Below are 13073 nucleotides of genomic sequence, written 5' to 3'. Positions count from 1 at the left end.
TTAGGTCAGGTTAGGTTAGGTTAGGTTAGGTTAGGTCAGGTTAGGTTAGGTTAGGTTAGGTTAGGTTAGGTCAGGTTAGGTTAGGTCAGGTTAGGTTAGGTCAGGTTCAGGTTAGGTTAGGTCAGGTCAGGTTAGGTTAGGTTAGGTTAGGTCTAGGTCAGGTCAGGTTAGGTTAGGTAGGTCCGGTTCAGGTCAGGTAGGTTAGGTTAGGTCAGGTCAGGTCGATAGGTTTAGGCCTAGTTAGGTCAGGTCAGTCAGGTTAGTCAGGTCAGTCTAGGTCAGGTAGGTAGGTTAGGACAGGTAGGTCAGGTAGGTAGTTAGGTCAGGTTAGGTTAGGTTAGGTCAGGTCAGGTCAGGTAGTTAGGTTAGGTTAGGTCAGGTTAGGTTCAGGTCAGGTTAGGTTAGGTTAGGTTAGGTTAGGTTAGGTTAGGTCAGGTCAGGTCAGGTTAGGTTAGGTTAGGTTAGGTTAGGTTAGGTCAGGTTAGGTGAGGTTAGGTTAGGTTAGGTTAGGTCAGGTTAGGTAGGTTAGGTTAGGTTAGGTTAGGTTAGGTTAGGTTAGGTTAGGTCAGGTTAGGTTAGGTTAGGTCAGGTTCAGGTTAGGTTAGGTCAGGTTAGGTAGGTTAGGTTAGGTTAGGTTAGGTTAGGTTAGGTAGGTTAGGTTAGGTTAGGTTAGGTTAGGTTAGGTAAGGTTAGGTCAGGTTAGGTTAGGTTAGGTCAGGTCAGGTTAGGTAAGGTCAGGTTAGGTCAGGTTAGGTTAGGTTAGGTTAGGTTAGGTCAGGTAGGTTAGGTTAGGTTAGGTTAGGTCAGGTTAGGTTAGGTAGGTTAGGTCAGGTTAGGTTAGGTAGTTAGGTCAGGTCAGGTCAGGTTAGGTTAGGTTAGGTTAGGTTAGGTAAGGTCAGGTCAGGTCAGGTTAGGTTAGGTTAGGTCAGGTAGTAGGTCAGGTTAGGTTAGGTCAGGTTAGGTTAGGTCAGGTTAGGTTCAGGTCAGGTTAGGTCAGGTTAGGTTAGGTCAGGTTAGGTTAGGTTAGGTTAGGTCAGGTTAGGTTAGGTTCAGGTAGGTTAGGTCAGGTTAGGTAGGTTAGGTTAGGTTAGGTTAGGTCAGGTTAGGTTAGGTTAGGTCAGGTCAGGTCAGGTTAGGTTAGGTTAGGTTAGGTCAGGTTAGGTCAGGTTAGGTTAGGTCAGGTTAGGTAGGTTAGGTTAGGTTAGGTCAGGTCAGATCAGGTTAGGTAGGTTAGGTCAGGTCTAGGTTAGGTCAGGTCAGGTCAGGTTAGGTTAGGTCAGGTTAGGTTAGGTTAGGTTAGGTCAGGTAGGTCAGGTCAGGTTAGGTTAGGTTAGGTTAGGTTAGGTTAGGTCAGGTTAGGTTAGGTTAGGTTAGGTTAGGTCAGGTCAGGTTAGGTTAGGTCAGGTTAGGTTAGGTTAGGTTAGGTTAGGTCAGGTCAGGTCAGGTTAGGTTAGGTCAGGTTAGGTTAGGTCAGGTCAGGTTAGGTTAGGTTAGGTCAGGTCAGGTTAGGTTAGGTCAGGTCAGGTCTAGGTTAGGTTAGGTTAGGTTAGGTCAGGTCAGGTCAGGTTAGGTTAGGTTAGGTTAGGTTAGGTTAGGTCAGGTAGTTAGGTTAGGTTAGGTTAGGTAGGTAGGTTAGGTCAGTTAGGTTAGGTAGGTTAGGTTAGGTTAGGTAGGTCAGGTTAGGTTAGGTTAGGTTAGGTTAAGGTAGGTTAGGTTAGGTTAGGTTAGGTTAGGTCAGGTTAGGTTAGGTTAGGTTAGGTTAGTTAGGTTAGGTTAGGTTAGGTCTAGGTTAGGTTAGGTTAGGTTAGGTTAGGTTAGGTCAGGTTAGTTAGGTTAGGTTAGGTTAGGTTAGGTCAGGTTAGGTTAGGTCTAGGTTAGGTTAGTTTAGGTTAGGTTAGGTCAGGTTAGGTTAGGTTAGGTTAGGTTAGGTTAGGTTAGGTCAGGTTAGGTTAGGTTAGGTTAGGTCTAGGTTAGGTTAGGTTAGGTTAGGTTAGGTTAGGTTAGGTTAGGTTAGGTTAGGTTAGGTCAGGTTAGGTAAGGTTAGGTCTAGGTTAGGTTAGGTTAGGTTAGGTTAGGCTTAGGTTAGGTTAGGTCAGGTTAGGTTAGGTTAGGTCAGGTCAGGTTAGGTTAGGTCAGGTTAGGTTAGTTAGGTCAGGTTAGGTTAGGTTAGGTAGGTTAGGTTAGGTTAGGTCAGGTCAGGTTAGGTTAGGTTAGGTTGGTTAGGTTAGGTTAGGTTAGGTTAGGTCAGGTTAGGTTAGGTCAGGTTAGGTTAGGTTAGGTTAGGTTAGGTTAGGTCAGGTCAGGTTAGGTTAGGTTAGGTTAGGTTAGGTAGGTTAGGTTAGTCAGGTAGTAGGTTAGGAGGTTAGTTAGGTAGGTCAGGTTAGGTTAGTAGGTAGGTCAGGTTAGGCAGGTTAGTAGGTCAGTCAGGTTAGGTCAGTTAGGTTAGTCGTTGTAGGTTAGGTCAGTTAGGTCAGAGTCAGGTTAGGTTAGGTCAGGTCAGGTCAGTGGTTAGGTTAGTCGTCAGGTTAGTTAGGTCGTTACGTAGGTTAGGTTAGGTTAGGTCAGGTTAGGTTAGGTCAGTCAGGTTAGGTTAGTAGGTTAGGTTAGGTTAGGTTAGGTCAGGTCAGGTCAGGTTAGGTTAGGTCAGGTTAGGTCTAGGTTAGGTCAGTTAGGTCAGGTCAGGTCAGGTTAGGTTCAGGTTAGGTAGGTCTAGGTTAGGTTAGGTCAGGTCAGGTTAGGTTAGGTTAGGTTAGGTCAGGTTAGGTTAGGTTCAGGTCAGGTTAGGTTAGGTTAGGTTCAGGTTAGGTTAGGTTAGGTCAGGTTAGGTTAGGTTAGGTCAGTCAGGTTAGGTTAGGTTAGGTTAGGTCAGGTTAGGTTAGTTAGGTCAGGTTAGGTTCAGGTTAGGTTCAGGTCAGGTTAGGTTAGGTCAGGTTAGGTTAGGTCAGTTAGGTCAGGTTAGGTCAGGTTAGGTTAGGTTAGGTTAGGTTAGGTTAGGTTAGGTCAGGTCAGGTTAGGTTAGGTTAGGTTAGGTCAGGTCAGGTTAGGTTAGGTTAGGTTAGGTCAGGTTAGTAGGTTAGGTCAGGTTAGGTTAGGTTAGGTTCAGGTTAGGTTAGGTCAGGTTAGGTCAGGTTAGGTTAGGTTAGGTCAGGTCAGGTTAGGTTAGGTCAGGTTAGGTTAGGTAGGTTAGGTTAGGTCAGGTTAGGTTAGGTTAGGTTAGGTTAGGTCAGGTTAGGTTAGGTCAGGTTAGGTTAGGTAGGTTAGGTTAGGTCAGGTCAGGTTAGGTTAGGTTAGGTTAGGTTAGGTCAGGTTAGGTCAGGTTAGGTTAGGTTAGGTAGGTCAGGTTAGGTTAGGTTAGGTTAGGTTAGGTAGTCAGGTAGGTCAGGTCAGGTCAGGTCAGGTTAGGTTAGGTTAGGTCAGTTCAGGTCAGGTCAGGTCAGGTTAGGTCAGGTTCAGGTCAGGTTAGGTAGGTCAGGTAGGTTAGGTTAGGTTAGGTCAGGTCAGGTTAGGTAGTAGGTTAGGTCAGGTAGGTTAGGTTAGGTTAGGTTAGGTTAGGTCAGGTCAGGTTAGGTTAGGTCAGGTTAGGTTAAGTCAGGTTAGGTCAGGTCAGGTTAGGTTAGGTTAAGTCAGGTCAGGTCAGGTCAGGTCAGGTTAGGTTAGGTCAGGTTAGGTCAGGTTAGGTTAGGTTAGGGTAGGTTAGGTCAGGTCAGGTCAGGTCAGGTTAGGTCAGGTTAGTTTAGGTTAGGTTAGGTTAGGTTAGGTTAGGTTAGGTTAGGTCAGGTCAGGTCAGGTCAGGTTAGGTTAGGTTAGGTTAGGTCAGGTTAGGTGAGGTTAGGTTAGGTCAGGTCAGGTCAGGCCAGGCCAGGTTAGGTTAGGTTAGGTTAGGTTAGGTTAGGACAGGTCAGGTTAGGTCAGGTCAGGTCAGGTTAGGTTAGGTTAGGTCAGGTCAGGTTAGGTTAGGTTAGGTCAGGTTAGGTTAGGTTAGGTTAGGTTAGGTTAGGTCAGGTCAGGTCAGGTCAGGTTAGGTTAGGTTAGGTCAGGTTAGGTTAGGTTAGGTTAGGTCAGGTCAGGTTAGATTAGGTCAGGTTAGGTTAGGTTAGGTTAGGTCAGGTCAGATTAGGTCAGGTCAGGTCAGGTCAGGTTAGGTTAGGTCAGGTTACTTTGAAGATAGGATTAGGTCGGTTCCGTGTGCGTTGGGTTAATCTCCAGACGAGCTGGGTCTGGTGTTTGGCGATGGTGTTAGTTGAGGAGTTACAAGCGAGACTGGAGTGAGGTTATTTAACGGGTTACGTTACGGTAGACATGAGGAAGGGTAGATTAGGTCACAGTAGACAAGAGGATACGTTAGACAGAGTAAGGGTAGATTAGGTTACGTTAGAGTAAGTGTAGATTAGATTACGTTAAAGTAAGTGTAGATTAGGTTATCTTAAAGTAAAGGCAGATTATATTACGTTAGACTAAATCAGGGTAGATTAGGTTAGGATGGCATTTGAAGCATAAGGGTAGCACAGGAGAAGCCCTGATGTGGCCCTTATCACTGAAAAGGGCCTGTCATATCCCTTAAAGCCCCGAACAAATCGGGGTCGAGAAGCCAGTCCTTGAAACAGGCTGAGAATAAACTGCCTCAAGCGAGTTCCGAATCAGAATCTAAGACGGATCGTTGGCCAGAGTATCCGAAACTTACCGTACACTCGACACCTGAAGCTTAATTTCTTCCTTTGAAACTATCCTTAAACAACCTCGGCCCTCGACGTGCAAAAGTCCCGGTGTTTAATCTACCCCAAATGATGTAACGTCCCTAAAATAATCAGACACCATGATACCGAGTCCCTAAAATAAAATATCTGATCCGAGATATCAAATCCCTAAACAAATTGACCCCATGACAAGAGTCCCTTAATAATCTGAGCCATGATATAATGTCCCCTAATATATCTTGGCATTGGCCACGCGCTAAATTACACAGATGATAGATAGCATTTTACAAACACACGTTGAGCCATTAGGTAATTAATTTACGTGTCATAAAGAAGTGTAATGTGTCTCGCGTTGAGGGAGGCCGCATACTGTACATAACTTACAATATGTATGCAATCTACGGAAAAAGAAATACAAAAAGTTAGAAGAAATACAGTCCATGTTTCTTGCCATTTCGGTGGGGAGTTAGGTGTGTGTGTGTGTGTGTGTGTGTGTGTGTGTGTGTGTGTGTGTGTGTGTGTGTGTGTGTGTGCTGGATAAACACAGGACAACTGAGGACGAAAAATTCAACTGACGTCAGCATAGATGTGGCATCCGTGTCGTTAATCGTCTCGTAATGCGGTAATTCGGAGTCCAGAATGAAGACGAGAAAGCGCGTGACTCGTACCTGTCTGGGGAGTATAGTTTCGGATCGGCCAATGTCTGGTGGAACGGGGTTACGACCGGGTTGGGCGGGTGCTTCCTCACTGTCTGTCGGGTCATTTTCGCGTGTCTACATTCTGTGAATGTCGTGTTCGTTGCGGGTAGCGCTGGGATCCGTAAGGAGAAGTATATTGGATTACTGAAGGTATTTATATCTAACTAGGGGTTTGGTAATTGGAAAGGGTCAAGCGAGAGGTGTTGCAACGCACAAGGTCAAGCGAGAGGTGTTGCAACGGACAGACTGGCAAGGTGGAGGTGCACTAGAAGCTCGCATGTCTCGCTTTTCAGGACCCCGGGGTCCTTAGGATGAGGCTCGGGGAATACCACGGGGGTCCTTAGAATGAGGTTCATGGAATACCAAGTCTTCGCCGTGTGTCCAAGAGTCGGCATACGAAAGGCTCCTGATCAAAGAGAAGTTCTTCCCCCGACGAGGCCACTCCTTCACCTCTCCTGACGGTGACGCAACCTCTCGCAGAAGGTGACTTGCCACCCGCCTGCGTAACCACATGCAGGTGGAGTCCGGTAACGCCTATATATATATATATATATATATATATAAAGCAAGAGGGTGGGGTGGGGTGTGGCATATCTGGTGGCTGTATTTGATAACACATGGGAGATAAAACATTGCCTCCCACTACACACACACACACACACTCAAGACGCGATCACTGCTCGTAAAGTGTTGTGCAACTCAGCAACCTGACACCGTACTGTTCTGCTTCCTTGCTCTCATATTAGAGAGAGAGAGAGAGAGAGAGAGAGAGAGAGAGAGAGAGAGAGAGAGAGAGAGAGAGAGAGAGAGAGAGAGAGAGACTCTCTATCATCGACAATATTCCGTCATTAGGGAAGGGGGAACGCTGACGCGCATCCATATCACCGCAAAGATATATATCGCGGCATTGAACAATACCACTCTCTCTCTCTCTCTCTCTCTCTCTCTCTCTCTCTCTCTCTCTCTCTCTCTCTCTCTCGCTAGCGCCGGCACACACACAAAATATAAAGCCATTCATCTTCGCCTCATCTGGAACTGTTCCTTGCCATTCACAAAGGATTCTGTTGAATGTTTTGCGGGCTTATTCCCACTCAGATTTCTTATCCACACTGGCCGAACACTGTACAACCTTATCATCCTCTCTCTCTCTCTCTCTCTCTCTCTCTGGTTGGCTGGGGGGGGGCTTGTATATTTTTGTTCGCTATCTTCATGATATGTTGTACGATATCATTTGCATACTTCTGTGCTGGGACGCTTTTAAAGCAAGTATGTTGTCTCTGGCGCTCTCTAATTTGTTGCCAAGCGTAGATTACCATCTCTCTCTCTCTCTCTCTCTCTCTCTCTCTCTCTCTCTCTCTCTCTCTCTAGGCTGTAGATTTTTCAGTTATCTTAACCCCCCTCCCCCCTCGCGGAGGATCATGCAAATGCATCCAGTCTAATGATTTCATTAAATGAAATCTCTCTAAAAACCTTCCCGGCTCTGTTATTTGCTCCTTGTCTTGAGGGGTGGCCGTTTAACACAGTGGTATGCGAGTATATATATATATATATATATATATATATATATATATATATATATGTTCCTATGAGTCCACGGGGAAAGTCTTGATCACGCGCAGAATTGTGATCCTTTCCAATATATATATATATATATATATATATATATATATATATATATATATATATATATATATATATATATATATATATATATATATATATATATTAAGAATTTACTGATGAGATTGGTCATCTGTTCAAATGTTATTATTATTCCACTCACTCACTACTTGACCTGGCGTCACTGTTCTATCCTTGTGTTCCCATACTTTCTCTCTCTCATTCACCAATACTCCAACCTGTCGTCCTGTTAGTCGTAAGGATGTAACAGTAACGTCTGAGTGATTCGGTCTTTGAATTCTACTATATTCTATATATTCTTTTCCCTACGCTTGAGCCCTTGAGAACGGGAAGGGCTGGGGGGTTTGGGCTAACGCGCAAGCGCTCACCGCACATCTCTCTTGATCGATGCTATCATCTATCGCTGTCATTAACCTCGTGAAATAATTAGTCGTCCGCCTATCCACGTTTCCCATCTGCCGTGGTAACGGTCTCAATAACTTTTCTTACAGTTCACGTCTATGGCTTGGCTCACTGTTTCTTTATTTGTGGTGTCTTTCACAGTTTTACTGCGCGGGGGTTGATAATCCACTTTCTTCCTTCGGGACACGATTTTAGGGCCGAGCGCATCCATCCCGATGCCCCTCATCACTACACTGCCACACGTCTCTTACTATCCTGCATAGTGTCATCCTCTTGCTCAGTTTGAAGCCTCCTGCGACAGCTTGTGCATTCAGATCCTCCGAGGTGAAGTGATTCTAAGTTGTAACTCGTTTCCCGTGTGTGTGTGTGTGTGTGTGTGTGTGTGTGTGTGTGTGTGTGTGTGTGTGTGTGTGTGTGTGTGTGTGTGTGTGTCTGTTTCTCCGCTTGCTTGGCTGGTGGCCCCATACGACGCTGAGCTGTTTCATCATATTCAAAATGAACATTTTTTTTTCATCATCGCGTTTATTCATCTTTACTCTGGGTGTGTGTGTGTGTGTGTGTGTGTGTGTGTGTGTGTGTGTGTGTGTGTGTGTGTGAGTGTGTCTGTGTGTGTGTAGGGCGTGACCGATATAATGGTAATCGCTTCATATGATACCATGCTCAGATCTGTCTCCCCATCATCTTACTTGCCTTCGTGTCGCCTGGTAAACATGCAGTGTCTGGGGTGTCTGAAATCCCCTACACCCTGTAACACTCCAGACATTACGTCTTATACACACACACGGTCATATGGTGCTAATTGCAGTCACTTCGAAAATCCTGCTCGTTTAAAAACCTCTTTAATCCGTGTTCCTGCTTGAACTTCCGTCGTTTGCATGACTGCTTCCCTCTAACATAACTTCACAGTTAAGTAGACGACAGGTCTCCCATTCTCCTTCCTTGCAACGTCAGCGTTCGTGTGTTGCGTGAGTTCGTGTGTGTGTGTGTGTGTGTGTGTGTGTGTGTGTGTGTGTGTGTGTGTGTGTGTGTGAGAGAGAGAGAGAGAGAGAGAGAGAGAGAGAGAGAGAGAGAGAGAGAGAGAGAGAGAGAGAGAGAGAGAGAGAGAGAGAGAGAGAGAGTAAGCACGGATGGAGAGGTGGAAGGGAGGGGAAGGAGAGGAGGGGAGGTGTGGTGGAGGGAGATAGTGGATGGGGGGAGGGGAAGGGGAGGGGTACAAGACGCGTGCGTGCCTACCTAAATATAAGACTCGGCCGGAGTGTAACTTTACACACACACACACACACACACACACACACACACACACACACAACAAGAAGAAAAACGTTTGTTGGTGTGCAGAGCAGCGGCCTTCATCCCTCTAGGGGGGGAGGGGAGGGAGGGGGAGTAACCTTGGGGGTGAGGGTGAGGTGAGGGAGGAAGGGAGGGGAGGGGTGGGTTTGAATTAAGGACGTTATCCCTATGTGTTTTGTACATCTTATCCATAGCCGCCCCCCCCACCCCACCTCAACTCCCCCCTATTACACCACCTTCCCTCACTGTACGCACACACCTACTCCACACCACATGTCTCCCCCCAATTGTACACCTATCCACCCCCTTCCCCTCCGCCCAACACCACTTGATCTCCCTTACCTCGATTTAAAATGAAAAAGAATAAAAAACATATCATTATATGTATATACATACATACACAAACACGTATACGCAAAAGAACACATGCTGTCCAAACACACACACACACACACACACACAATACAGATCACCACACACACACACACACACACACACACACACACACATTCTTCAAACAGAAGAAGTACACTGTCACACAGCAAACACAACCTTCAAAAGTGGTATGATATGAAAAGCTCGAGAGACAGGGACCCCCACGAGAGTAGAACTTCCCCACCGTACCATAGAAATAGATAATTAAACACACACACACACACACACACACACACACACACACACACACACACACACACACACACACACTTCACATTTACTGTGTTCCCACAATCAGAAAGCCTTTACCATCAGACAGACAGACAGACAGACAAGGACATCCACTCTTACGAACACCAAAATAACCTTCCCTGTCTTAACCCCTCCCCTCCCCCCCCCCTACCCACTCAGCGTTCACCCCCAGATAATCTGACAGTATCTGGGGGTCTGGGGAACCCGGGGCCTCTCACCAGCGACTCTGCCCCCGCTCAGTGACGCAGTAATGAGAGGTTGAAGCCCCCGGCAGCTGAGTCACTCCAACCCCCCCCCACCCCCACCCCCCCCGTCGTGAGTCACGCCGCTGACCTGGCAACACTGGTGGGTGAGTCACGCCGAGCTGTGTTACCCACTGGTGAATCGCGACACCTGCTGGCGATGCTGATGAGTAAAAACACTGTGATATTATTCCCCCAAAACCCCCCGCCCACCACCCACCCATGCACCCTACCCCGGCAACACTGGTGGGTCAGACCGAACTACTTGGCAACACTGGTGGTTTACGCCGAGCAGGCAACCGTGGTCAGTGGGATTTACGCCGAGCTGGCTACACTGATAAATGACGCAGGATTAGCAACACTGGCAAGTTTAATCGCGCCCGGCTGATAACACGAATGAGTCATGCTGAACTGGCAACACTGGTGAGTCACGGCGAGCTGGCAACACTGGTATTTGACTCAGCGTTGGCGGCAATGGCGTGCTGAACTGGCAACGCTTGTGACTAACCATGAGTCGGCAACACGCGTGAGTCCACAAACCGAGACGGCAACCCGTGAGTCAACACGCCGGGCTGACAACACTTGTGAAAATCGAGTCACGTTGTCACCACTGATGACTCACGCTGGTGAGTCACTGGCAACGCTGATGGGTCAGGTGGTGCGGTCACGGATGGTGAGTCACACACGGGACGATGAGTCGTTGCCAACCTGGTCGTGAGTCACGCACGACTGGATGGACCTCTGAGAGCCTGGTAGCCCAATGCTACGCAACCTGGCACCACTGCAGTGACGCCGAGGTGGTAACACTGATTTACTAGCGTAGTCACGCCGAGGTGGTAACACTGATTAGTCGTGCAGTCACGCCGAGGTGGTAACAGTGTACTCACACCCAGGAGGAGATGGCAACGCTGATGACCCAGGATGACACAGGATCAAATTGGTGGCTCATCAGGAGGACTGGTCGATTTGGCCAATTGGTCGAGCATGTCGACCAGCAGCAACCTTGGCCAACGAGCCAATAGCTACCTAAAACTCCCGTACGGACAGAAGAAGTAAACGACCAACACCACACAGAGCAGCCAATCAACACACACACACACACAACACACACACACACACTGCCCAGCCTCAACACAGCCAACTCAACACCACCCCCAGTTGACGGCAACACTCACCGCGCAACACAAAGCTTAGCGTGAGATACTGGTCGACTTACGACACTTACACAGCAACACAAAAGTCGCCGTCGGGGGGCGCGGCGGCGAAAGACTAACTCAAGCCACATCAAACGCAACACAAACACACACGCGCGCGCGAGTCTAGACCATCTGAGCCAAGCTGGTAGAGACACGGTTGCCATAAAACCATTGAGATGGAGGAAAATCAAGTGTGTGGTTTCTCACTTGGTTCTTAAGATGGCCAACGATAAGTTTCCCCCTATGACAGATCACTATAGCGAGGAAGTCTACAGTGTGGAACACTTAAGAATGTCGTAATTCTAGCATGGAACATTTAAGAAAAAGTGTGGAACACTTAAGAATGTGGAACATTTAAGAAAATTAATATCATACATCAACAGTTGAAAGCCCCAGGATGGTAGATCTATGTCAGTGACCTCCAATATAATAACGTAATATCCTGTTTACTGTATGAACTTATTCCCACTTCAACATTTATTTTTTTCAAAGGCCTTCTTCCCCTACAGCTGGGTCTGGGACCTTACCTTACCTTACCTTACAACATCGCGATGGATTTGCGAGAAGAGAAAACCCGTTAACTCTCATTCAATACGCTGATACACCATAACTTCTAACACTATTAGTACTCGACCATATAACAACGAAGCTTCGTTATTTACAGTTCGCTATATTTACCATAAATTTCAGTTACAAAAATGCGCATTGCTTATAAGAAAGTGTACTGTGTTGTGGTGAAATGCGATCATATTAAAACAAGAAGTAAATATTCACAGCTTCTCATCGCTACGTGCGGTAATTCATTCTTAAAGTGTTCCCTATGTTGAAATAGATACTTAATATTCAGTTTAATAGGAAACTATCTGCCACAGAATATCCCGTGTGATGTTGAATTATTCTCGTGATGTTGATATATTCTCCTGTTCGAATATTCAGTTAATGTTGAAATAGCTAATGCCATACAAAAAATAATGAGCAGACTACATGCACTAGAATACAATTTCTATACAAATACACAGTTAAAACTAAACCAGATTACGATAATACAAAAGAATCTTGAATATATTCTTATATCTAAAATTCAGACTTACCTTAGAAGGCAGCAAAAGACTATGAATCAGAGAATGCAAAATCTTCACCTCTCTCTTCTACTTGTGACCTCCCAATCTTAGTGTGGCACATTGCAATCAACAACCAATATATATATATATATATATATATATATATATATATATATATATATATATATATATATATATATATATATATATATATATATAAGAGTAGAAGGGGAATAGCTGCGAAACAGACTAACTATACAAAGTATGAAGTAGCTGTTCAACAGACCATCTGGTACATTGTACAGCCAGGCCACAGATAAAAGAGAAGTGTTTTAAAAGAGAGCAAGATGTACTATTCCAATAAATGTGTACATTAAAGAAAGCATAAATCATGTCCGTAAGAAATCGTAAACATTAAACATTTGGAGCATCTATGTAACATAGCAAATATCACAGTGATGATATTATTATTATTATCAATAGAAAAACAATCCAGGGAAAAATATCGCGAAGCCATTTTTAGACCCTAGAATACAAAGAAAAAATTCAAAATCAATTTCAATTACATTTTTTAGGCTTAAAAAACATCATCAGACTTGCTCACTTTTGCCCTCTAAAGCGAAGCGAAAAAAAAGTCTTCCTCACTAAGCGAGAGTTTAAAACATTATCAAATAAAAAGTCTAGCACACAAATAATACAATTTACCTAAACACACAAGTCAGGTAATTCAGAGAAACATAGAAGAGTGCGAGAAAATGGTTTCAGACTGTACCACAACAGGTGCTGTGTGTCCCCCCCTCGCACCAGAAAGATAAGACAAAATAACATTTATATATTAAAAAAAGAAAGTTTCCGTCAGACTTACCCCATTAAAAAAAAAAAGAAAAGAAGAAGTAGAAAAATATCCTTTATAACAACAACTTTCAGTCAAAACACAAGCAAAACCGATGAAGACCTTAGAGGCTGCTCCATCACCAGGAAGAACAAGCAAGCATAACTCAAGCACCGCCACCACCATTAGCTAAGAAAATAACTAACAAAATGGGTTTAACACTCACGTCTCCCTTCCTGTCTCCCGGTGACGGCTGTTGAAGAGGTTAAACAAGTGTTAGTACAACGTTCCAGTACGTCAAAATAACCTTTAAAAATTCCAAAGGACTAC

At 45.3% G+C, this 13073-nt stretch overlaps 1 protein-coding gene across 6 annotated transcripts in view; it reads right to left on the bottom strand.

Annotated features, from left to right (window-relative positions):
• Positions 1–13073, bottom strand: part of LOC139756726 (SPARC-related modular calcium-binding protein 1-like) — a 218842-nt gene that overhangs the window by 76287 nt on the left and 129482 nt on the right. For all 6 annotated transcript variants that reach the window (XM_071676427.1, XM_071676429.1, XM_071676428.1 and 3 more), the window contains one exon: positions 12970–12996. In XM_071676427.1, the coding sequence (XP_071532528.1) occupies positions 12970–12996 (27 nt within the window). The remainder of the gene's footprint in view (positions 1–12969; positions 12997–13073) is intronic.

This window comes from Panulirus ornatus, chromosome 23 (genome assembly GCF_036320965.1).
Source record: "Panulirus ornatus isolate Po-2019 chromosome 23, ASM3632096v1, whole genome shotgun sequence".
NCBI lineage: Eukaryota > Metazoa > Arthropoda > Malacostraca > Decapoda > Palinuridae > Panulirus > Panulirus ornatus.
This window is presented reverse-complemented; position numbering and strand designations above follow the sequence as displayed.